This window comes from Barbatula barbatula (assembly GCF_947034865.1).
Source record: "Barbatula barbatula genome assembly, chromosome: 3".
NCBI classification, from domain to species: domain Eukaryota; kingdom Metazoa; phylum Chordata; class Actinopteri; order Cypriniformes; family Nemacheilidae; genus Barbatula; species Barbatula barbatula.
Genome location: NC_136764.1, coordinates 10,784,385 through 10,810,100, shown reverse-complemented (window position 1 = coordinate 10,810,100; position 25,716 = coordinate 10,784,385). Strand labels below are relative to the sequence as shown.

General features: G+C 40.9%; 1 protein-coding gene across 1 annotated transcript; it reads left to right on the top strand.

The window, feature by feature from the left end:
* The first annotated feature begins 494 nt into the window (after positions 1-494).
* crlf1a (cytokine receptor-like factor 1a) lies at positions 495-25,649 on the top strand. The gene is made up of 8 exons (XM_079453871.1): positions 495-1,031; positions 13,622-13,900; positions 15,807-15,936; positions 16,535-16,704; positions 18,482-18,639; positions 20,032-20,200; positions 21,850-22,031; positions 22,830-25,649. Exons 1-8 carry the CDS (start codon positions 974-976, stop codon positions 22,851-22,853), a joined length of 1,170 nt encoding a protein of 389 aa, XP_079309997.1. The 5' UTR covers positions 495-973; the 3' UTR covers positions 22,854-25,649.
* The last annotated feature ends 67 nt before the right edge of the window (positions 25,650-25,716 follow it).

Here is a 25,716-nt window from a genome sequence, read left to right as displayed (position 1 = left end):
GTTGACATTTTAAAAGAATTGTTTATTTTGTTTGGTTAAAATTCTATATTATATGTTATTCAAATTATATATTTGAATTGCACGCATCATATCAAACCAAACCAATTTATAGAATTCTATTTATGTTATGTTTATTTTACATTTTGCAACGACTCGTGGTGTAAAAGAATTGCATGTTTTCTTTCAAGTAATGATTTTGTTATAATTGTAGAAATATGTATTCAATGTTACTTATAATTCTATCTCAATTATATAATGACATCAGACAGGTTGTTAATAAAATCTTTCTCCTCTCGTGTCAGTCTTGTATTTATTATTTTATTTATTAAACACCAAGTACAACGTTGCGCGCAAGGTGAGTTTACATTGTATAGTTCTAAATACTGAATTGTAGATGTCATAATGTAATGTTGGATAGACATAACTTCAAAGGATTATTGGTATTACGATTGCACTATCCCTAAGCCTTAAGGTCTTAAGTCGAATAGGAAACATTTCGAGTTAGGTAGTTCGACAGGTAGGTTTAGTTTTGGCGGAAATTCATGATGAATATGGGACCGCTCGAGACAAGAGGAGGGCACAGAGGGAAGGGAGGAATAAAACGAAAGAGTCGAAAAAGAATGACTTGGAACTGTGTGGGAAGACATGGGCGGAGCTTGCAAAGTATAAACTTGGATGTTTCCTAGCAGTGGGAAACCTCGCCGACCGAAAACGATGCCAAAAGCAAACGAAGAGGACAAATGCACCATTGCATTAACAGAACATTTGGCGGATTTTCTTTTATGTTGAGCGCTCTGTAACATCTGCGAGACACCAGCGTAAAACGTACGGGCTGTGGGATCAACAGATCGGGAGCTTTAAAGCTGGACTCGGTGTGTTTGCCTTCAACTTGCATGCGTGGATAAAATATTCCCTGCATAGACCAATAAGACACACGTGTGCTTAACGAAAGAAGACGATCATTTCTTGTAAGATGATCTGGTTGTTGTTTTTGCTTCTCTGTGCTGCCGGCGTGTTGTCGTCTGCCACCCGTGAGTATATAAATCCTACTGTATATGTGTAAGATACATGTGTTCCCACGTCTCGTATTTATCGCATGGGACGCGCTCAACATTTGTTTACAGGGGTAAATATAACATTTGAGTTTATAAATAGTCGCTTTTGTGGCGAGAAAATGTTAAGTAATCATATATTTTCCACGAAAAACAGATTATTTTAGGGTGTATGCGTGACTTTATACAGGTAACAGCGCTTGTTTTTGTTTTCATTTTTATTGTAAACTGCAAAACAATTATACGTTGCACTGTTGAAAAAGTCTGTAAGGAGTTAAAATTTCAACAGGTCAGGACATAATTTATTTAACACATGGAGGGTTCAACCTCATGGACCGCAAAAAACCCCTCTTAGGCTACATCATGTTTCTGAGGCTTGTTTTTATAATGCACATGTGTTCATCTCAGATTGGTAGGAGTGTTGATATGAGATGATGTTTTGGGCTTGGTGAAATATAGGTGGTGGTGAGGTTTAATTCGTTTTTAATGAACTGCAGAAGACATTGTAACAAGATCAAAGAGCACAATGGTGATGCAAATAACGAGAGGCAAAATTATTAATAGCTATTGTAAAGGAGATTTACAGTGCCAGTATTTATCACATTACCCTTACGTGACATTCGCAGGTGTTAGTGGGAGACTAATTACATCTAATTAAATATTGCCTCATTCACACCCCGAGTGCCAGTATCGGACTTTTGAAACTCGAGTCCTGCGTGTTCAAAATTTGAAGAAAAGTCAAAGAGATCGTTTTCCCAATAAGTTTAAGTATAATTTATTATCAGATGTAAAAGCTTCTTCCAGCTGGGGCTGTTCTCTCAACATACATATGAGACAAAACCAACAGAACCCACACTTCTGGGTTACAAGTATTTATAAAGTATGTGACGTCGATTCTATCTTCGGGCTCCTCCCCTTCATCGGGCGGGCGTTGAATCCTCCGGAACCAATCACCTCGGGACATGTAAATCTGACTCCATTCTCCCCCAACCATTGGCTCCTGCAAAACATTTTGAAAATAGCCGGTCCTGCCGAGAGATGCGATTGACGCACACACACATACACTCACACACTTGTTATCTGAGACCCTGCTTCTGCATTCCTCAGAGCTCATGTTACACACTTCTGCCAGCTAGCTTTCAAGACAAAGAACCCAGCACAGCATGGACATACTCATATCATTATATTTAACAGTAAAAGAACAGTAAACATGAATTTATAATACATAAAACATCATAATCCCAATAATCCCTCTCTTGACCTCGACAGAGGTCAAAATTCTTGGTCCTCCGTGTCGTCAGTATAGCTGGATAACAATGGCATATTAAATGGTTTGGGGCTTTCCGGTCTCTCAATAGCTGAAACTATTAAACGATTACACAGTGATCTAAGGCAAGGAATGCAACAACAACCACACGTAATCAAAATCGCTACAAATACCCCTATGGACATCACAACAGACATTACTATTGCTTGCCATCTTCCCAATGTTTTGTCTAGCCAATCTCCAATAGGATTATTTACTCCTGAATGTTCCTTCATCTCTATAGACAAAGTTTTCAAACCTTCCAATGCCCTCGTCACTGATCCATCTGGGGCAGTATTATTGGGAATGTACGTACAACAAAGATCACCAAACATTACACATACTCCTCCCTTCTCTGCCAACAGCATGTCCAGAGCCATACGGTTCTGTATAGCCATCAGTGAAGTTGGTGCTAGCTGCTCCGCTAAACCATCTACGGCATCCCTTGTCATATTCGCTAACCTCATCACATTATAATGCACATAATTAATCCTATCTACATTCTTGTTTGGGGTGACTGGAAAAAGGGCAGCTATTATGGGTATATTCTCAAAACCTGCTGCCACTTGGTTTGCTAGTTTATACTCATCCGGCACACCTCGTGGAATGCCTATCGCATCAATGTATGTCGGGCTATTTAATGATAAATCTACACTTGAACCTATTGCTCTCCGTTTTATGATGTGTCTCCTACGTTTTCTTGTCAATGTTGCTGAATTTATAGTTTCCGTTCTGACTGCTCTGTCACCTATCATAGTTATTGGGGCTCCCAGTCTTACCAAAGCACACACTCCCTTTGCCTTCTCAGGTATCCTAGTAAACAATCTTCGATCTCCACAATAATAATATAAACCTGCTCTAGCCCACGTACCTATTTCAGTCCCATTATCTACTATGATCCGATCACACCACTCCTTATTTATCTCCCCCAGGTTGCTGGTTGGTGATAGACGTTTAATATCAAAACAGGTATAATTTGCTTTCTTTGGTGTAAATGGACCTGCCCGTGAAAGGTTAGTTATTGGTGGGAATATTGCTGCCAATGTGGTACAATTTTTTGGACTGGCCATCCGTGTCAATGCCAGCATACACTCATAGCCCCACGTATCATTTTGGTACAACGGGGCTGGTTCAATATATAAATGAGGTCTTGCATTAGCACATCCAACACAATCATCTAACCTCTGTTCTCTGGCTGTGGTAATTATCCATTCCAGCCACAAATTATTTTCCCCATATCCTGTAGCTCTCTCTATCATATCTTCTGGTTTTAACATGGTGTAATCTATTTCCACCACTACATTCTTTTGTCCTACCGATAATGGCTCAGCTATTGTCTCATTTCTTTCCTCCTCAGGTGAACTGTCTATAACAAATTTTATTACTGCTTTTTTATCTGTTCCTGGGCTGTGCACCCCCATTATAAGGAAAAACTCCCCTGTATAATTGGCTGATCCCGTTCTGGTGGATATTGAAAGGGTGAGTGGATTTTGACTTGCACTGTAATCTCTCTGCATTTTTAAATCAAATTTTGCCGAGGTACGGGTCCAAAGGCTAGGTTGTTCCGGAGTCCAAGCACCTGTATATGCGATTACCTTATTCCATGATGGACACCATTCACCCCTATAGGTTTGCCTAGACTGGGACACCTTACAAACACTATCCATATTCCCATCCATGCATATATATATATTGTACCCCCTCCATGAGCTATTTTTTCCCCCACAATTTATGACAGCGCATAGGTCGAAAGTAAATGATGTAGTCTTACCCCAAACATAATTAATTACGAGTTGTTCACACGGTAACCTCGTATCGGCTATGGCTTTTTTGTGTCTCGATTTTGATATGGTGTTGTTGCTTTCCTGACCCTTAGTTAGGCTAAAAATTATTCCTACTATAACTCCTGAAATTATTAATAGGATCCCCGACAGCTTACAGTTTTCCCACAGCTTCATCTTGTTGCCCTCTCTTGGACTTTAAAGGAATAATAAACACACTCTTGGAAATTAAAATGGTTAAACACACAATATACTTAATGGGAATATGCAATTAAGGAAAAATATATATGGTTAAAATCACACAAAATAAAATGGTAAGGAATGACAATATAAAAATCACAATAGTAATATAAAGGTATAAAAAATAGTAAATATTAAAAAATATGGAAAACAATAGGTATGAAAATAATAAATATGAAAATCACAATAAGAACAATATATAATATGGTTATAAAGAATATATGGTAATACGTATTTCCCCTTGAGTATTCACTCAAAATTTATTGCACTGGAAAATGATTCTACTGTCCTTCTCTTTGGTCGCAGCTCATTCACCCGGGACACCTGTCTTGTGAACGATTTGCAATTGTTATTGTACTGGTGGTGTTGTGATTTCACCTGTGGCTTCTTCAGCCTCTGGTTCTCCTTCCCTCTCTTGGACCTGTCTACGCAGGTCCACCCGTGTCTCTGCAAGATCCCTTGAGGGGGGGTCACAAGCTACACATGAGGTTAAATGAAACCAAGTATCACCCTTGCCCTGCAATCGAACACAATGTGATGTCCTCGCTGTCACCCTATAGGGTTTCGACCACCTCGGCTCATTCCACTTTCTCCTGAACGTCCTCAGCCTCACCCACTGTACCGTCGTTGGAGGGGGGTCTGCTGCTGGAGATGGATTGACCTGGCATGAAAAAGTCTTAATGAGAGCAGTCAGTTTATCAAAATAGACAGCGTGAGATAATGGTGTCACAATGGCATCCGACAGTGCATTCCGTGGCCCTGGAAACTGCCGACCTGTAAACAATTCAAAAGGGGTGAATCCTGTGATTCGGTTAACAGATGATCTTACTGACATTAAGGCCAATGGCAAAGCTGACAACCAATTTAGTTTTGTCTGTGCACAGATTTTAGCCAATTTGAGTTTTAGTGTGAGATTCATTCGTTCAACCTTACCTTGGCTGGCAGGATGCCAGACTGCACCAAATGCATGTTTGAGGCCTAGGGCCTTTTCAACGACTCGCAAATGTTCATTCTTGAAATGACTGCCATTATCTGATCGTAAACGCCGGGCGAAACCATAGCGCGGAATATAATGGTTAATTAAACATTTTATCACCGCCGTACTGTCTTCTCTGCCTACAGGATAAGCTTCAGGCCATCCAGTGAAATAGTCTACGATTACCAGAAGATAACGCTTACCCTGTATCCTCGTGATCATATCTGTGAAATCAATCACGATTTCGTCCCCCGGACCACCGGTCAAAGGAAACGAACCCCTTGTTGGTTTAATCGTGGGTTTAACGTTATATCCCTGACAAACTTCACACGTGCTCACATGTGCTGAGACCATAGCTTTTAAAAAAGGATGCCACCAATATTCAAGCGCTCTCATCATCTGTTTGTCCCCGACATGGCTCACTCCATGAACCTCTACCATGATGGAATGACACAGACTCGCTGGGAGCGCCGGACGTCCATCCGGAGCTTGCCACAGTCCGTCAGAGGCACGAACAGCTCCATGTTGTGCCCACACAGAGACTTCTTCAGGGGTACAGCGCTGATGCTCTTTACAAAGGTATTCCCTTGTGAATCTCGGCAATAAATCGTTAGATGTTCTTTCTGATGTGCACATCATCTGCGAGGACACATAACCAGCAGCAGCTTTTGCCGCCAAGTCTGCAGCGTCATTGCCTCTGCTCAAAGAGCTATCCACCTTAGAGTGACCAGCGCATTTAATCACTGCCACCTCTGAGGGGATCATCAGAGCCTCTAAAAGGTCTCTGGCTTCACATGCATGTGTTATTGGTCGACCTGACGAAGTGATAAAGCCACAACGTTTCCACAACGGCATTTCTACGTGTACAGCTGTAACAACATAAGCAGAGTCAGTATAGATGTTTACACGGTGTCCACCAGTATGTCGCAAGGCTTTGATCACTGCTATCATTTCTGCCCTCTGTGCTGACTGCTTCCCCTCTAACCTTGCTGCATCCCTCGTAATCATCTCATGTCCTACCTGCTCTACCACTGCATAAGCCGCTTTCAAACTTCCGTCCTCCGCCCTGAAACAGCACCCGTCAGTGAACAAAATCATGACTGGCTCAGGGCCAGTCAATGGTTTTGCAAACAAACCTGGTCTGACCACTGATGCCCTCTCTGTGATCGGTGCACAGTCGTGTGGTTCTCCCTCCTCCACCAAATCTGCCATGTTAATGCCCTCATGCGTGTATATGATATGGTCGGCGAGCAAAATTGCTGCAATGCGTCGCTGTCGTAAAGGGGAAAATGTGAATGATTCAGAATTAACAAAAGATGCGATTGAATGCGTGGTTAAAACAATTAGGTGGTGGCCCATAACAATGTGAGACGTTTTCTTCACTATCTTTGCCAGGCCTGCGACAAACCTGCTGCATGGTGGCTGTCTTTGTTCTACACTGTCCAACAACATGCTAACATACATCAACACTTTTCTGCCCCCCTGGTCTTTTTGATAAAGTACCCCATGTGCACTTGACCCTGTCTCAGAGACGTCTAAGTGAAATGGTGATCTGTAATCGGCACTACTGAGATTAGCTGCATGTGCCATCTGTTGTTTCAGGTTAATGAACGTCCGTTCAGCTTCCTGTGTCCACTCAATGTCTGCTCTCAAATTCTTCATACCCTGTTGTTTTACAAGATCTCTCAAAGGGGCTGTTAATGAAACATACATTGGAATATAATGTCTACTATACCCTGTTAGGCCTAGAAATGACAACATCTCTTTAACCGTGGTTGGTTTTGGATGACTCAAAATTCCTCGTCTATGGGCTACAGTTAGCGTGGAGCCCTCTGGGGTGATCATGCGACCTAGAAATGTAACACAAGGTCTGCAAAATTGCAGCTTTTCCTTGCTTACCTTGAAGCCACTTTTGTGTAATTGTCTTAACACAGCTTCGCTCCCCTCCAGGCATCCTTGCTCTGTTTTGGCTGCCAAAAGGAGGTCATCAACATACATGATCAACACACAGTCTCCAGGCAAACTACAGTCCTGTAATTGTTGTTTTAATGCATGGTTAAAAATTCCTGGTGATAAAACAAACCCCTGGGGTAATCTGTTGTAAGAATATTGACAACCTTTGTATGTAAAAGCCACACACGCCTTGCATTCCTCTGCTAAAGGGATACAGAAAAATGCGTTAGCCAGATCAATACATGTAAACCAATTGTGCTCAGGTGTTATCACAGAGAGTGCAGTATACGGATTAGGCACTGTTAACGATGGTGTAGCCACAACAGCATTGATTGCTCTCAAATCATGTACCAACCTGTACTTATTCGTGCCTGGTTTTGGCACCGGAAAAATAGGTGTGTTCCACCTAGATTTGTATGGTGTAATAACACCCCTCTCTAGGAGACCTTTTACTGTTGCGGCCACACCCTCGTCCGCCTCAGGTTTGTTGCGGTATTGTGGAATCCAGATTGGGTCAGGTGTGCTTAACTGAAAGTAAACTGGAGACATGTTACAAAAACCTACATCTGTTGGGCCCTGAGACCAAAGATCCTCAGGTAAATTTTTTATGATGTCTGGTGCTCCCACACTATCTGACAGCTCCCTGCCATGGAATCTAGAAACCTGCACATGCTCTAGAGCTCCAGTGTCTCGTGTGGCACCTTCTATCCAATAGGCTTTGTGTTTAGGTGAATATTTAACATCTGATTTTTCCGTGGGCTCCCAATCCTGGGTGGCTAACAGTGTTTTTGTAATCTTACCTAGCTCCCTGGCTTCATGGCTTGGGTGTAAGGCTAACGATATGTGAGGTGCTGCTGTGTCTGCCATCTCATACCACTTCAACTGCTCTTCTGTCAGCTTCACTGGAGCCATCACTCCTTCTTTACTCACAAAAATTCCAGCTCCCTCCAACACCCATCTGTCTCCCTCCACTTCCTGAAACATGTCTTCATAAATGGTTATGTCATTTCTGTCATAAAACAATGTACAATGCAATGGGTCTATGGGGGGTAAATAGATATCTAAATTTGAAATCCATGAACGGTATTTATTATACAGTTCCATTGCTGTGCCCCACTGTGTGTCATCATCTAATTTTACCCAGTAAAGATCAGCTGCCTCCTCCTCACCACACGAGGTCAGCATCCACTGGCTGTCTGTTGTATTACCTGATAGGGAACAGTTAATGGTTGTACCATCTGGAAATGTAACTATTACCCCTTCTGCTGAGCACAGAATGCTAGCCCCTAATTTTATTAATAAGTCTCTACCCAACAGAGGAATGGGAGCATTGCTGGAGAAAAGGAACGAGTGTGATAAGCATTGATTTGCCACTTCTACTTTAAATGGTTGTGTCATTTTTAAGCTTTCACTTCCCCCAGAGAACCCGGTGACTGTCACAATTTTGTCACTCAGATCAGATTGTTTTATGCCGCCTGTGACAGTCGAATAGGTGGCTCCGGTGTCCACCAGAGCTTTTAATGGTTTGTTGTTTACCATTAACGAAATGAGAGGTTCGGCCCTAGCCCTCATTTCGGTTCTCTGGGGGCCCCTTCAATAACTGCTCGCGCCATCCTCCGGGCCCGATGGCGGGAACATCGGCACCTGTAGGTTGGAGGGTGGTGGAGGGTATTGCCCCGGGTTGTATGGGGCTTGTGGTTCCCTGCCGCGACCACCGGCACCACCTCTTCGAGGACCCCATCCCTCCGCAGGTGGTCCGTTAAACTGACCTGAAAGCTTTGGACACTCTCTCATCCAGTGGCCTGCCTCACCACACACGTAACAATTTCCCTCGCCCTGCTGCCTCCCTCCATAAGACCCCCTCCCTCTATTACTACCCCTCCAATTGCTCCTTTGTCTATTTCCCCTCCCACCTGCTGCATGGGCGTCTGTACCATAGGGTGGGCCGTTATATTGGTAAGGGGGTGGCTGATAGGGTTGTTGTGGCATTTGCTTACTCTTTTTTGTCCCTCCCTCATTTTTTGCTTGTTCTAACTGTAGTTTTAGCAACTCTATTTTTATCTTTTCTAATTGTTCTTCCTCTTTTCCTGTTTTCTCTACAGCCCTATCTGTGTGGTGGACTAAATGCCTTTCCCATATTTCGTTACTAGCAATTGGAATGTCAGGGTTATTTTCCATTATTTGCTTAACACCACTAGGGGCACCTGCCATAACCGCTGCTCTGAATATGTCTCGTGTAATTGGGTTGGTTAAACTATTTTCTTCCACCATCTGTTCCCACTCAGCAGCGCACCTGAAATAATATGCTGCACCTGTCTCACCTGGTTTTATGCGAAACTTTATGTTTTGGTATACGGTGGGTGGCAATGGGTACAATCGACCGAGTGCCCTGCCCACCATTGTGATTACTTTTGAAAAATCAAGATCATTTGGATATTGTAATGTTTGGGCTTCGAGTTCAAAACTCCCCATCTGAGAGGCTGTCAAAATCTGACCCAACAGACACCTTATGTCACCCAAAGCCAAAACGGTACCATGACTCAAGGCCGTTAATTTACTTAACCACTTAGAGCCCCCTGATGTAATTGGAGGAAGTTTACTGGAAATAGCAGTCATGTCACTGTGTGACCAGGGCTGGTACTGCACCCCAGTGCTCTTTGCTAACAATGGGGCTTGTACGCCTGGATATAATTGATTACTATGATGACTCATTGCCTGCTCTCTCTGCTCTGGTACGTTAGGGGGGCAATGATCAATTGAAAAATTAGACAGCTGCTGCTCTTTTTCCCTTCCCCTAGTACGTTTTGCTATTGGCTCCTGATCCATCACCATCGTTCCCTTAATACATACTGTATGCATCGTGCCCTGGGCCTGACCTGTTGTTTCTATAGGGCCAGCTGCTCTACAACTTCCCCTTTCATCTTCACTTCCTACTCCGTTCTCACTACCATCACTTCCCTCTGGAAGTTCCATATTCTCAGCCATGTGGCGCATTGTCTCATTCACCTGAGCTCGTGCCGCATGTACCTGTTCTGTCACTACCTTGCCCAGATGTTGTACTTCCTGTCGAAGTTCTTCTAATTCTTTTAAATTACAGTCTAAAACTCCCTCTCGTACCTCAAGCACGACCTGTTGTTTGCTGTGAGTCGTATTTGGTGAGATGTAGGGGGGGGGCTGAGCAATAGGCGGGGCAAGAGGCGGATACAATGGGCGGTACTGTTCAGGGGGCGGTGCTAGTGACTGGGTCTCTCTGTTTCCATCCTTCACTTTCAGTCTAACATCATCGTCTGTAGCTTTCCCTTCTTTCCTATGTCCAATAGGTGATATAGCTGTCGCCACGAGGGCAAGACGACCCCATTTTCTTAAATGTTTTTCTAAGTCACACCCTTTACTTTTATATCTACTTGCATTATACCATTTAATCGTTTTTTCATCACCTTTATGTCTGACTAACCTACAATGAGCCTTTTTCTCCATATTTCTTATTTTCGGGGCCAGGGGCACTTTGAATGTCTCTGCCTCTTTCGTCCATGCATAATTATCACACAATTCTAACCAACATTCCTGAGCTTCTCTTTGTCTCCCTTTTTTCTCTCTTGGTTCAGCCTGTGCTATCATCATCTCAGCGATACTCTGCCATTGCGCTAATACGGTCGGACATTCGTATTCATCACACTCCTTTTGAAACTCTGCCATTCTATTTATTTATTTACTTATATATATATGTATTCAATATAACTTTCCTACTAGTTCCTTTACGATCGTCTCCTTACACCAACTTAGATTATACACATACACAAGGCCTACACACACCACGTGCTGAATTTTCCGTTCACTTATGCATTCAACTAAACACCACGTCTAAATACTTTCATCCCCAATACCATTCATACAAAGTAAATAATTTACGGATCTCTTGTCCGAAGGACTTTAACCTAAATGAATTTGTGATACGCCGATCACGGGATTTCTTTCCCAACAATTATACAGAACTTTAATCTGTATTTAATTTATGGCTTCCTTAGCCAAGGGACTCTAACCCGTAAACAGTTTAATCTGTTTTAAAACAAGACTCTAACTTGTTTTAAAAGAATCTTTTAAATCTGATTTTCCTTATTTCAATTTTACTCGTCTATTCATCGAGATGTTCATCAAATTTAACACAGAAATTTAGTATATCCAATAGCAGAATTCGAAATAACAGGTTTTCTGCTTACCTTTGTATTTTAGCCGGCCTTTTGTGTTAAATCTGAATCGTCTCGATATCTTTTTTTCCTCCCCCACGGGGTCCGCCGAAATGTGGCGCCAAAACTTCTCTTTGTCCTTCAAATCACGTCGTCGGGGTCACCAACTATCGGACTTTTGAAACTCGAGTCCTGCGTGTTCAAAATTTGAAGAAAAGTCAAAGAGATCGTTTTCCCAATAAGTTTAAGTATAATTTATTATCAGATGTAAAAGCTTCTTCCAGCTGGGGCTGTTCTCTCAACATACATATGAGACAAAACCAACAGAACCCACACTTCTGGGTTACAAGTATTTATAAAGTATGTGACGTCGATTCTATCTTCGGGCTCCTCCCCTTCATCGGGCGGGCGTTGAATCCTCCGGAACCAATCACCTCGGGACATGTAAATCTGACTCCATTCTCCCCCAACCATTGGCTCCTGCAAAACATTTTGAAAATAGCCGGTCCTGCCGAGAGATGCGATTGACGCACACACACATACACTCACACACTTGTTATCTGAGACCCTGCTTCTGCATTCCTCAGAGCTCATGTTACACACTTCTGCCAGCTAGCTTTCAAGACAAAGAACCCAGCACAGCATGGACATACTCATATCATTATATTTAACAGTAAAAGAACAGTAAACATGAATTTATAATACATAAAACATCATAATCCCAATACCAGGCAGATGATTATGAGAGTGAAATTCTTTACAGTCGCTGATGATCTCGACTAACACTTCACCCTGACTTTGTTATACAGTTAACATTAAACACAAAAGCATCAGGCTGACTTTTTCTGGGCCTCGGCGAAGTATAAACAGAGTTAAAAGGAAAAAACGTGTAGACAGAAGTAACCTTTTAAAACATCATTGTGGTATGACAACATGGGCAGGAATGTCCAAAGTGTTCCTGGAGCTCAGCTGGTAGAGAACTGCATTAGTGGCACAAAGGTTGTGGGTTCGACGCCCAGTTAACGTTCATATTGATGAAAAACCTATATTGCTTTTTAATTAAAGCGTCTATGTATACGTGCAAATGTAAAAGGAAGTTCGCTTTGACAGCCGTAATCTTGCACCCAGGATGCATTGAGAAGTGCTCAGTTTTCTCCGGTTGCGTCCGTGATTACAGGACTCTGAGCTTACCTCATGAGACCTTTTGAAAACAAATCCTTTAAAGCTCATTTCCTATTCAGACACCTGCTATAAATACTTATAATTGCTACTGTCATTAAACTCCTTGAAGTAAAATGTTTCACATCCGATTTTTTCCTCCATCCACTCCAGTGAAGTAGTTTTGGGATGATTGTTCTAAAGTAACACAAGGCCCAGCGTGATCTCGTTTCATTAGTTTTCTGAGATAAAAGAGCGGATTTAAGTGTATCTGTCCTCTCTGATGCGGAGGGATTTTTCTGATCAGTCTGACTGGATAATCTCTCTTTTAATGTTAGTCAATCTGAACATCTTGATGTAATTTGGCACAATCACACAGCCGTTCCTACTTCCTTACCCAATTACCTAACTTTACTGGATTGACACATTTCCTGACTATAAAGAACCCCAACGGTGTTTAAAATGAACAATTAGAATTTTTAGTGTTTGAATTTGTTTGTTTGTGAAAAAAGTATGCTTTGGGTAATCGATATGCTTTTGTTGCCCATAAATACTAATATAAATTGTGCCAAACTTTAAGTGTCTTCTATTTTTGAGATCGCCTTGCGTACATCCACAAATGTGTCCTGTAATATATTTGCAGTGGATTCTGATTGGGCCGTTTGATGATTACTGACAACAAAGTTAAACATGTGAATGAAGCATTTCTGCCATGTATACAGTAATAAAACAATGTATTTTTTTACCCAAGTTACATTCAAAATCCACTCCAAAATTAGAAGGGGCATGTGCATGTTGCTCTTATTTATGCTGTCAATATTCACTTTTTTTATGTGTTAGTCATGACGCTAGCCTGTCAGACATGGGCATAGTTTGTTTGTAAATGTCACATAAAGAGACTTTAACCAGTTCCCATATTTAAAAAGCAGTCTCTCTCCAGCTCTAACATGCTGTATCTCACCCTCCTTCAGAGATGGCCACTATCTACCCTCAGGACCCTGCTCTTCCCATTGGTTCTAGCCTGACGGCAACATGCTCTGTGAATCCAGATCACGGCCTGCATGCGGGCTCACTCTACTGGACTCTGAACGGGAAACGTCTTCCAAGCAGCGCCTACAGCATTTTGAGCCCCACCATGCTCAGCGTAACGCTGCCACGGCTCTCCGGGTCTCGCCAGCGCTCGGGAGACAACCTCATGTGCCATAACAGCGGGGGTCATGTGCTGGCCGGCTCCTGTATCTACGTTGGCAGTGAGTGTTTCTACATATTGTTCGTATTTACTTGGAGAGCTTCTAAAACTACCGAGCGTGTTTAATTGGCAAGAGCGGATGGGGCCAGTGCTGTGGGGCCTCCGGCTGACAGCGGCCTCCAGCTGAGATAAAGCAAGAACAACACCACTACAGATTTAGATTTTATAGAGATAGTGCTTGGGTTTGTACCTGTGATTATTGGCAAAAAGTAAAATAAATGAAGAAATGAGAAATGTTATCTGTTCTTGGCCCCTTTCTTGTTCTGTGCATTATGGGAGCACTGTATTTCAGAACACAATTTTTTCATGCAAATAATATTATTGCAGACTTTTATCTCTAAAATGTAATATATAATGCTATCAGTCTAATTCATAATTCAATAATTCAAAACATGATTAAGGGGAGGCAGTGAAAGAAACCATTCTGGCTTTTAGGGCAAATTCATAAATTTATCTGTAACCAGCACCTTCTACTGTATGTGTCAACAAAATATTGGCACTGAATTATTTAAACTGTTATTGTATTTAAGGTACACTGTATCAAATAATCATAGTTATTAATATGATTATTAATTGTGGTATGTTTTGACACCCCTATTTTGAATGTATACAAGATGTGGGAAATACTTCTAATCTCAAGTATGTTTTCAAATATCTGTATTTGTGCTTTTTCATAGGAAATATTTAACTTCATTACGTTATGAAGCATATATAATACATTCTACTCCACAGCATTTTATATATTAATATTTATATGTTAGATGTATTACTTCGATACATTAAACGTTTTATTTAACTTTTTATTAAAATTTAACTTTTTAATTTTTTAATTTGAGTAAAATGTATTAAGTATTAAAGGTAAAAAAAACAACGTATACAAATGTATTTATGAAATGTAATGGAGCAAAATTTAAAATATATGCTTTTCAATGTAGTGAAGTAAAATCTTTCCAGAAAGTACAGATAAAGTACTTCTCACCCCTGTATACTATAATTATTACTGGTACATTGCTGGCTTATTTCCCTTGTGTTATGTAATTTGTGCATTACAGTTGGCAAGGGAGGTCCCGAAAGACACTGTTCCTCTCAAGGTCTTGTAAAACCACAATTGGTACAGTCCAATTTAAATAAAATGAAATGGATTTTCTTGGTAAGTCTGTAAGCCTGAAGCTTACAGTTATGGGTCAGACTCACCAGTATTAGACAGCCTTTATGATTTAACCCCTGTCATTGGGCCACATCTGCCCGTTCACCAGTTGCATAAAACGCCTTAAATGATCTGCCTTTACACTGCATTTAGCACCTGTGTGGTCCTCCATACATGCGTTCCTTGTCTGACTTGTAAGGCACGTTACTTGCGACGATGACAGTATGGAAAATTACAAACACAGACCCACGCAAAGGCAAAAAAGCCAAAGAATGAGACAGAGTGAAGAAAGTGGGTGTCTGGTCATTTGGAAAAGGATTGAAAGCCAGAGACATAGTTTCGAAGTGTGTGTGAAAAAACGTGTACGTAAAGCACTGTGTTGACTCAAGCGGGACACTCTGGGTCTCAAAGGTGTCCTCTCGAAGGTTTGGTTCATATAATCACACTCTTACACTTAGACGCAGTGGCTTTTGTTCTCAGCCGAATGGAATCTTGGCCGCGTTCCTGATCTTAAATGAGGATGACAGCTGAAGCCACTCATCCGTTATTGAAAATCAAAAAGTCGAGCCATTAATTTCAGACATGAAGGTTTAGGTTTTTGGCTCATTTTCTGCACGTTACTTAACATACTTGGTGTTCGGCAAGTGCGCTTAGCACACTTCACGATTGGTGTAATGATATTGGCATGAGTTATTTTCCACTAACTCAGTTTGACAGCTAAACGAGAGCTCATCATCGTTGTCTTTTTTTCTTCATTTAGTGCCTCCTGAGAAACCTGTGAACCTTACCTGCTGGTCCAGGAACACCAAAGACCTCACCTGTAAATGGGCCCCCGGGGGCCAGGGGGAAACTTTCATCAAAACCAAATACACGCTCAAATATAAGCTCAGGTCAGTGGCACGGGTCATTCTCTTTAATGGTATTGCCTGTTCCCGGATTCACGCCTTGTCATGTTTGTATGTTTCGAGTTCGTACATGCCCGTTCACTGGAGGACAGTGTTCGTGGATGTCTCAAACCAAATCTGTACTGATCCCTCCTGATGGGCAGACGGCAAACACATTTGTTGTCAGGAGGAAAGTCCTATGAAGGATTTAAATCGGTAGCTTCAACAGTAGCCAAACTACTGTAGTCTTTACAGTGTTACAGTGCAATTTATTGATTATATTTACAGACAATGCAGTTTTTAATTCATCCTTGGCTTTCATGCCCATTGAGTAGATGGAACGTAGACAGCTTTTTTCATATCCTCATTCCCATACCTGAAGGAATAAGCCAATAATTGGGGAATAGTTCCCACAACTGAGGTTAAACGTTTGGCATTCCTATTTTAAGATCCCACCGTTATTCTTAAATGCTATTAGTATAGAAAAAAATCTAAAAACTATAGAAAGCTATAAATTTCAATACTGTAGCTGACCAGGTATAAATACCATTTATAACATTATTGGTAAACATTGAAAAATGTACCTTTGTGTTTGCACATCCAGGTGGTACGGGCGAGAAAAAGAGTGCGAGGAATACACCATTGGTGATCCATACACGTGCTACATCCCCCGCGACCTCGCCCTGTTCACACCTTACGAGATATGGGTGGAGGCGTCCAACCAACTCGGAAGCGCCACCTCTGACGTCATATACCTGGATATCTTAGACGTGGGTGAGTGTGTGACCTTTGACCCCTTTTGTGGCGCCAGGTGCTCTCCTCGTGACCGTCGTGCAACACGAGAGGTCCACGTGCAACCCGAGAGCGGCACTCCTTGTAAATCTGGGTGGAAGCGTGACAAATAGCATCCGCCCGTCACTGCGTCATCAATATCTTAGAGCCACGTTTCTGCCCACCTACTCTCGAATACCTGAGAAAACCTTCCAGCCCCCGGTTTTTTGTGGAATTTTACTTTTTATGGTTTCGCTAATCCTTTTACCGTGACCGGCCCGGGGCTACTGTTAGTAATGCATTTGAAAGGGTGAAGTCTGTTTTTGAATCCTCAAGATCTTATCTTTGAGCGCAGGCCAAACTTCCACATAATCTCATCACAGGGAAGTTTATACTATGATCGTGTTACAGAAATAAAAATGAAATTAGAATTGTTATATTTTCAGTCGGGGGGCATTCTGTGTTGGCGAGACTTTAGAAAGTTTTCCTTAATTTAATTTAAAAAGCCTCAACGCACACTAAAGCCCCTGTCCTTCCTAAATGAATTTAGGAAAGATAATGAACTTTTTGCATCCTGTGTGTATAAATCAGTGTTACTGCATCTGAAGTGGGTGGCAGGGTAACTGAATGGAAAGTGTTCAAAACATGCCATAGTTATGAGACAGCCACCACACCTAGTGCCTACCCCTCCTTAGCAACAGAGACTATGCTCATCTATGTTACCAGTTAATTAAACAACAGTTTTGAAAGCCAAGCGAACCACAATTGAGCATTATCGGTGCTTCAAAAGCAATCCAAAAACAAAAGAGTGTGGCAACCATTATATTTGGGTAAGACATGGGGGATAAATCCTGGAATGACCCTCTCCCTTATTATATGCAAAATATTCATTCTGTATTAGGCGTTTTGCTTTTTTGTGCTTTGGAAAGAAACAAATGCAACTGGTCAGGTAACAAGCAGCTTGAAGATCAAGCAGAATGAACCGCTTTCCAATATAGTTGGTAATAGTTTAAAACCTATTAAATGGTTCAACCAAAAATACAAAATATCTCCATTTATTCACCCTCGTGTCATTCAAATTCTGTATTTGACTATTTCTTATAAGACAAAAGAAGATATTTTGAGAACTGTCTTGGTGGTTTTGTGTCCACAGTGGAAGTCAATGGGGGCACTGTTGTTTGGTTTGCATTGTTCTTAATAATATCATCTTTTGTGGTCAGCAAAAGAAAGTCATACAGTTTTGGCATGACATGAGGGTGAGTAAATGATGAAAAACTGTAAATCTTTGTGTGAACTATCCCTTTAAAGACCTCATTGAATCCAACAAATCATATTTTTGTGTATTTTACGATAATGCACGCTCTCGCCATTTTTCTATGGGTTATTTATATATTTATTTGAAATATTTTAAAGTTAAAGGAACAGTTGATCCAAAAGGTCTTCATGAAGTTGTTCCAAATCTAAGGCATAGCTTTCTTTGTTTTGATGAACAAAAAGGAGATATTTTGATAGAATGTATTAAAGCAAACAGTTCTGGGGCATTTTTGACTACCATCGTAATATTTCCCACTACAATAGTCAATGGTGGCCAAGAACTGTTCGGTAAGAAGCAAATATCTTTCTCTTGTCTACATCAGAACAAAGAAAATCATACAGATTTGCAACAACTTGACGGTGAGTAAATGATGACAGGATTTTTTTAGGGGGTGAACAGTCCCTTTAAAATACTTGTGAATAATCTTACAAATATCAAATCTGAATGTTATGTTTCCCCTTCTAGTAACAACAGACCCACCGACAGACGTGACTCTGAGCAGAGTGGGTGATTTGGAGGACCAGCTTACCGTGCGCTGGGGGACTCCTCCTGCATTAAAAGACTTCCTGTTTCAAGCCAAATACCAGATCAGATACAGACTGGAGGAAAGCAGCGACTGGAAGGTACAGTACTCCTGTGCCAGTTATCTTGTGACCATGCCCTTTCTGTAACATGCCCACCCATTCATTATTATTATGACCGTATTCTCTATACCACCACACCCACTTGTACTTGTAATGTAAACTGTGCATGTGCTCTAATATCAGTTTCTCCATTTTGAAGCGTTTCCAAAATAGCTAATGGTGAGATGATAAATTAGAGCGCTTCAAAGACAACAGCCATGTTTCGGTAGAATTTAGGGTGTTCGTATTACTTGCCTGAGATGTCAGTCCCAGCTGTAGCTGAGCAGCACATGGTTTCCAGTTCTCTAGACACGGAAGAGTCCGGCTAAACTAAAAAAAAGGATTTCGAATAAACGTGAGTTTTTGCTGTCCCCATTTCGGTCATATGGATCCAATCAGTTGGCAGGTTTCCTTCTGAAGCCGGGCAGAGTTTGGTTACATAACTTTTTTCTCTTACCAATCTTTGTGCTGTCAGTTACAGAGTTTGACAAAGTGCAAATATGACACTGACCATGCAAAGCACATCAATGGCAGATGAGCCGTTGTTTTTAATTGAGCTTAGCGAGTCGCATTATCGCCCGGCCTGTTCCGGCCTCGTAGACTCACAGATTGCTTACATAGTGTGTGCAAAGGGAAATAATTACCCAGCATGCCTGTTACACAGCGACCTGATGATGTTAACATTCTGCCGCTCATCACGTTCCGATGGTAATGGTCCTCGGATTACGGAGCCATGCATATTAACCATGTTTGTAGCTTTTGAAACGTGAGTCTGCTTAGTCCAGCCACGAAAAGGGACTGATTCAGGGGTTCTGGGATTGTAAATAATTACAGGGGGCCCAGGTCCCATTTTCTCTCTCTGAACCGTTCCGACATTCCTTCATGTGAATCTCGAGCCTACCTCTGCTTCAACATGCACCGTTTAGAGGAAATATCAGAGGTGAAGGAGGTAACCTTGTTGGCGTGGCCCTGTCTACATGCTGTCTATGTTGTCTTCACCTGTCCAATTACTCAATCTGTAATAGAGTAATAGATAACAGATATTCTCTCGGGGTAGTGTAGGCACTTCCTGTGTCGAGCCGAGCCGAGCCAAAATAAGTCTGGTTATTTATGTGTCTGTGTGTGTCTGTCATTTACCTATTTGCTCTGGTATGTGTGTGTTTCTCTTTGTCATATGTTGGTATATCCCCCCCAGGAGCACATAGAGGGGGGATTTTTTTTTGTTCTTTTTCTTTGTAGGTGAACATGTGGGAACTTGCTTAAAGTTTTGAACGTGAATGGCTTTTTTTCTTCATATAGAGAACATTAAACAAGGCCGTTGGGAGATCGTGTGTGTGGTTCCTGGGTGATCCGTTTGAAGTAACGGATTGTTTGGGGTGTCTTTCTGCACAGGTGGTGGATGACGTCGGGAATCAGACCTCCTGCAGGCTGGCGGGGTTGAGGCCAGGCACAGTGTACTTCGTGCAGGTACGCTGTAATCCCGTCGGGATCCTGGGATCCAGGAAAGCTGGCATTTGGAGCGAATGGAGTCACCCAACGGCTGCCTCAACACCACACAGTGGTGAGACAAATTATGTTTTATTAATAAAGTTCAGAAGGAGCATGTGCAAATAACTAACCCGGCTGGCTTTCCATGACCAATCTCACAAATCAGATAACTAACCCAGCTGGTTTCCTATATCCAATCTCACCAATTATCCTTTTATGAGAAATGTGAGAAAACACATTTTCGCAGCATCCCTCCTCCACCCCAACTTCTCACCATCAGCTTGTTTTTAATGCAGCTTAACAGGGGGGAAAGACCCGAGTCCGGGCACATACTGGGCCAGGGCCCTCTCCCCGGGACAGCACACACAATACGAATACTATCCGTCCCTTAATATCCGCACTTATTATCTGCAAGGCCAACTGATGAAAATGTTTTGTCGTTTTGAAATATGTTGCTTATAAAAATATATCAATATTATTAATTTCAAAGGCAGACTAGGATGGAATGGAATAGAAAAGAAAAATAAACTATTTTACCTATTTTCTTAAGTGCACATGTAATGTACAAAAAGCGAAGTACAAAATATAAAAATAAAAATATTTAAATAAGAGCAGTAACCGACAGTATATTGGGTAGTTATTAAATATTACATACATGTGTCCTATGGTGTGACATAGCACAAATTTAGAAAACAAGCACATTTATGCTTTATTCGTCTGCTACCCTATTGCATATTAATAATGTGAATATTGGGGTAGTATAGCACAAACCCCAAAATGTTGTGATGGTGTTCAGTTCTATAATGTTATGTGAATAAAAACTGTAACATTGACCAAAAAATCTACAGTAATATAATGAAATATTTGCAAACATAATTGAGTTTTGAATTTGTGTTGCTGGGTAGAAAATGCATTTCATCAGAAAACACAGCTGCTTTTGAATAGCCGTCAATTGAAAAAAAGATACTTTCCACGTCCAGATGTTGTAGTTTCCACATCTGCCAGCAGGGGCTAATGGGATCATGCCGACCAGCCAAACTTTGACCCCCTATTGCACCCGTGGCCAAATGGTTAACACGCATACCCCTGCCGCTCAGCACAGTGGCTCTCATGCAGGAAACATGCATTCAGATCTGGATTGGATCACCTAACAAACCATCTCTCCATCATTTTCTCTCCTTTTGTGTGTCTGTTATAAAAATGGCAAAGGGCCCGATAGTAACATTACACATAAATAAATAAAACCAGATTTAAGGCATCGCACGTTGTGCCTGGTTAAATAGTGGCAATGAGAGCCGGATTGAGATGTTGCCTTCGTCATATTTTCACATTTTGAATGTGTTGTGCAGTCCGTTCCATAATCAGATACATATTTCCGAGACAATTCTGGTTCCAGCAGACACCAGCTAGCACATGCAACGCATTACTTCACTCATACATCTCCCCATTTTGCGGCTTGCCAAAGATTCACAGGGGAAGGTTTGATATATTTTTTCAGAGGATTGTTTCTGAAGATTAACAGATTAACTTTTCGGCACATTAACTCTCATGAAGCGGCCCACATCTGGAGATCAGAAACTTGCTGTTTATTTAAAATGGAAAAGGATTTATTTTTATCCCAATGTGTGTTTGGCTCGCCGCGTAAACTGCGAGTCGCATCTGTGCGATAAGCATGTTGCATGATAGATGTGAGTTGTTTGATTTTGGGCTTTTGATTCGCAGAACGTCTGATGACGGGGTCATGTGACTCGAAGGCGGGGCAGCAGAACTCGACTCTGCGGCGGGACCTGAAGCAGTTCTTCGGCTGGGTGCGCAAACACACTTACGGCTGCAGCGGTATGAGTATCAAACTTTACGACCAGTGGCGGGTCTGGATGCAAAAATCTCATAAAACTCGCAACCAGGTAGGTAAGGAGCTTTTAAGTATGCGTACCCCTCTTTAACCCAAATCCAATTCATCAAAATGTTTGAGCGTCTGGTTTGCCTCAACTTTAGTTTCTGAGAATTTGTTATGCTAGGAATATTTGCTCTCATAACATTGTGAGAAGGAATCCAAGGGTGGAATGACTTATTGAAGTTGCCGGGTTAATTTAATTAAAGTTTTTCTGGTGTTATTGCACCAAGTTTCCTGTGTTTTGCTTGGTAACCACACAAGTAAATAACACAAGGCGCAGTCAGGTAGTTTTTCATAAACTCTTGTAGAAAACCAGACCACTTAAATAAACTTGCAGAATGAATACCTACAGTTTGTTAACACACACAGAGATCATCTACATATGTATCAAGTTTGTATTGTCAGTTCCAGAATAATCCTGTTTTGGACATGACAGGAAAGGTCCTTCGCCGTCACAAAATATAAGGCACTGTAAATGTAGCCATCAGCGTGTTGTTGTCTGTCTGTTCTATAAAACATGTCTTAAACGCTTGTCAGCATCACTGAGTTTGAGAAGATCTTACAGCATCATCGGGAAGATCTCGCACCCCACGACGTTACCAAAAACACAGTTCACAATAACAATTCTAATAACAAAATACAAATCCATAAACATTTACACCACAAATATGCGAAGACTTAAACTATAATTTTCTTTCGCCGTAATCCATGACGAATCCATGGTCTCTGGTTGTTTTTGAAAGGCTATATGAAGAGTTTCATATTCCATATGCATTCATCTGATCACTGTCATATTGTCTGCTTTCAGGTTCTTCAAGGAGATAAATCATAGCACGTCGCTCCTGGCAGGCCGAACATTTAACAACAACAGTACACTGTGGAAGATTTCACATTTCCAGACTGCTGCTTGGCTCTGTGCAAGAAAGTTCAAGTACAGATGGACTCAAAATGGAACGTTCAAACAGCAAAGAGTAACAGGCATTTGGGACTTGGGACACAGTTTAAAATGTGCAATTTTCTAAAATGCCTAACAATACAGGAAAAAGAAACGGTCCAACGTTTTTGATAATCACCACAGGCCACGTGGATTGTATCTTCACAGCTGAGGAAAGACGCGTTTTTGATCGTGGTGGGGAGCGAATAATTACAGGTTATAATTTGCACATTTACACTGAGGATGATGATGCACAAGCCATGCTTAGCCAACGTGATGCGTGCTCTATATGTGGGCCCGTGCCATTTTTTTTATTTCTCTCAACTGCTAACTTTAGCCGACCTGTATGTTCAAGAAAGGTTCCCTTTGGACAAATGAAAAATATCAGAATTTCACTCGGCAAGACAACTGGAAAAATAGGAAGGTTCTTTACCACAAAGCTTGATCAAAGGTCAGCAGTTTACATACAAATCCTACAGGCATACCTCACAAGAACATATATTGCCAAATTTCAGTCTATGTATATTGCAGTAATCTGTACATACCATATCAGTCGTTAAAACGCATGCTTAAGGAAGCAATACCAAACAAATCGATACGTGGAACTACAAGGGGGACTTGTTTCATTTTTGACAGTTCTGCTGCGTTTTAAACAAATATTTTAACAATACGTTTCGGATCCACAAAGTTGACACATTGAAACCGCCTCAGTGAATGGTCGTAATGGAATGGAAAGTTATGGCCAACAAATGCTCTCTATTGTGATTATATTTGTTACAGTTGAAATGTAACACTGTAACTGTGTTTGTAGCATTGAACTGTTTGGGGAAAAAATATATATTGAGACATTTTACTGCTTTTATTTTTGTACTGAATTGTATCCACATATTTAAATGTAAAGTTATGTTTTTGACTCTTAAGTTATGTGTAGGTAGATTATATTATTATTGACTGAATTGTTAAACTGTAATATTGTTCCATAAAACCTTCTTTAAAGAAAGCTTATGAAGATGGTCCTTCATAAGCAGAAAGTCTCTTAAACCAGAAAACCACTTTCGGAGTATAATATGAAAAAAGAAAACGGAAATGTCCAAAGATCGCAATTGCACAAAACAAAAGTGTTTTGCCAGATAGAGCAAAAGTATGATTCTCTACAGAGAAGATGATTAATGTGTGTATGAACAGTTGTCTGGTTAAATTAGCGTTCTTGTTCTGGCCTCTTCCACGGTCAGTATTTCACACTTTTCCCTGAGTGACACCCACGAAGAAAATAAAAATGCTTAAGGCCATTGGGCTTAAAGACCTCCACATTTTAGTCTTGTGATTTCAGCAGTGTCTTGTGTGACTCCAATCTGCCAAGTAAAATAGTAAAAAAATGTCAACCCTCACAGTAATATACTGAATATTTTCTATTTTCCTTTAACGTTTTAAAGAAGTCACAGGTTATATGTGTATTTTGTGTTGGGGTGAAATGTTGAAGAATATAACTGGGTTTAAAAGTACTTCTGCCTTGAATGACCCTGGAGTAACGCAGCTCAAAATGCTTGTTTATGTAAACATTTTTGTTATACAGGTTAAAGGGCTTATTTATTAAAAGAAATCAATAAGCGGTCTATGTATTAAAAACAAAACTTAAAGGAATAGTTCAACCCAACATGAAAGTGGTCTTAATGTACTCACCCTCACGGTGTTCCAAATCTGTTTAAATGTCTTTGCTTTGATGAACACTGAGAAAGAATGCTTGTAACCAAAAAGTTCTTGGCTACCATGGTAGGGAAACTGCTGTATCAATTTCGTTGTTCTGTTGAACACAAAATTTTTTTTTGTTGCTCTAATAGATTTTAAAAGCTTTAAACTGAAGTTTAAATCCATATTTAGTTAAAATTTGGTATTTAATTGCCTTAAACAAGTTTAGCAATCTTTCAAAATGTAACTGTAATCCCTTCAATGCTCATTGGAATCTCCTACCACTTTCATGGTACAGAGATCAATAATGTGCTCAATATCATGTTCCAGAAATACATTTCCATTCTTTCTAGTTAAAGTTGACCTCATTAGACATCGAACTAGAACCGGACGTTATAACCAAATGTGCCATTTCTATAAAAACCAGGGCTGTTTAGATTTAGTTTATTTTTCTTGGCTCTGGGGTAACACAACCTACGCTACCTTAGTCTTCGCTGGGTACATGCCAGAGGTCAGCTGTAGTGTCACCTACTTCTACATGACTCATGGAGTCCAGAGATACGTAGATTAATGTTTAATGTCCGATCAGCGGTCAGTAAGAATGTCTCAGCTTACAGCCACCAGATAAGACACGGTATCCTTAAAATATTCTCAGCATTAAATATTTCCTGTAGCATATAGCTTCTCAAGAAAGAGACTGTGATTTTAATGCACTTCTTTACTTACTGTTTGTAAAATATCCTCGCACAGGTAAATAACACAATGTGTTATAATTAAGTAACCTGATCTAAGATGTTCTAGGAACTGTAAAGCTATGCCACAGAAAGGACATCAAGTTTGGATTTCAGTACTGGTTGAAGGTGGGAAGAGCCAAATTGACACATTCTGTTGTGAAATCTATTTTATTTGTTTTAAACCCAGATCAGTTCACTGAATGCTATTGAAATTATTGTATTGTTGTTATCTTATAAGAATGAAGTGCATCTACAATATAAACATAGTCATTTCAAACTAGTCTAGATGCTTGTCTACTTCCATATGTGTAATCATAAGTAGTGCTTCACATAAAGGTTGC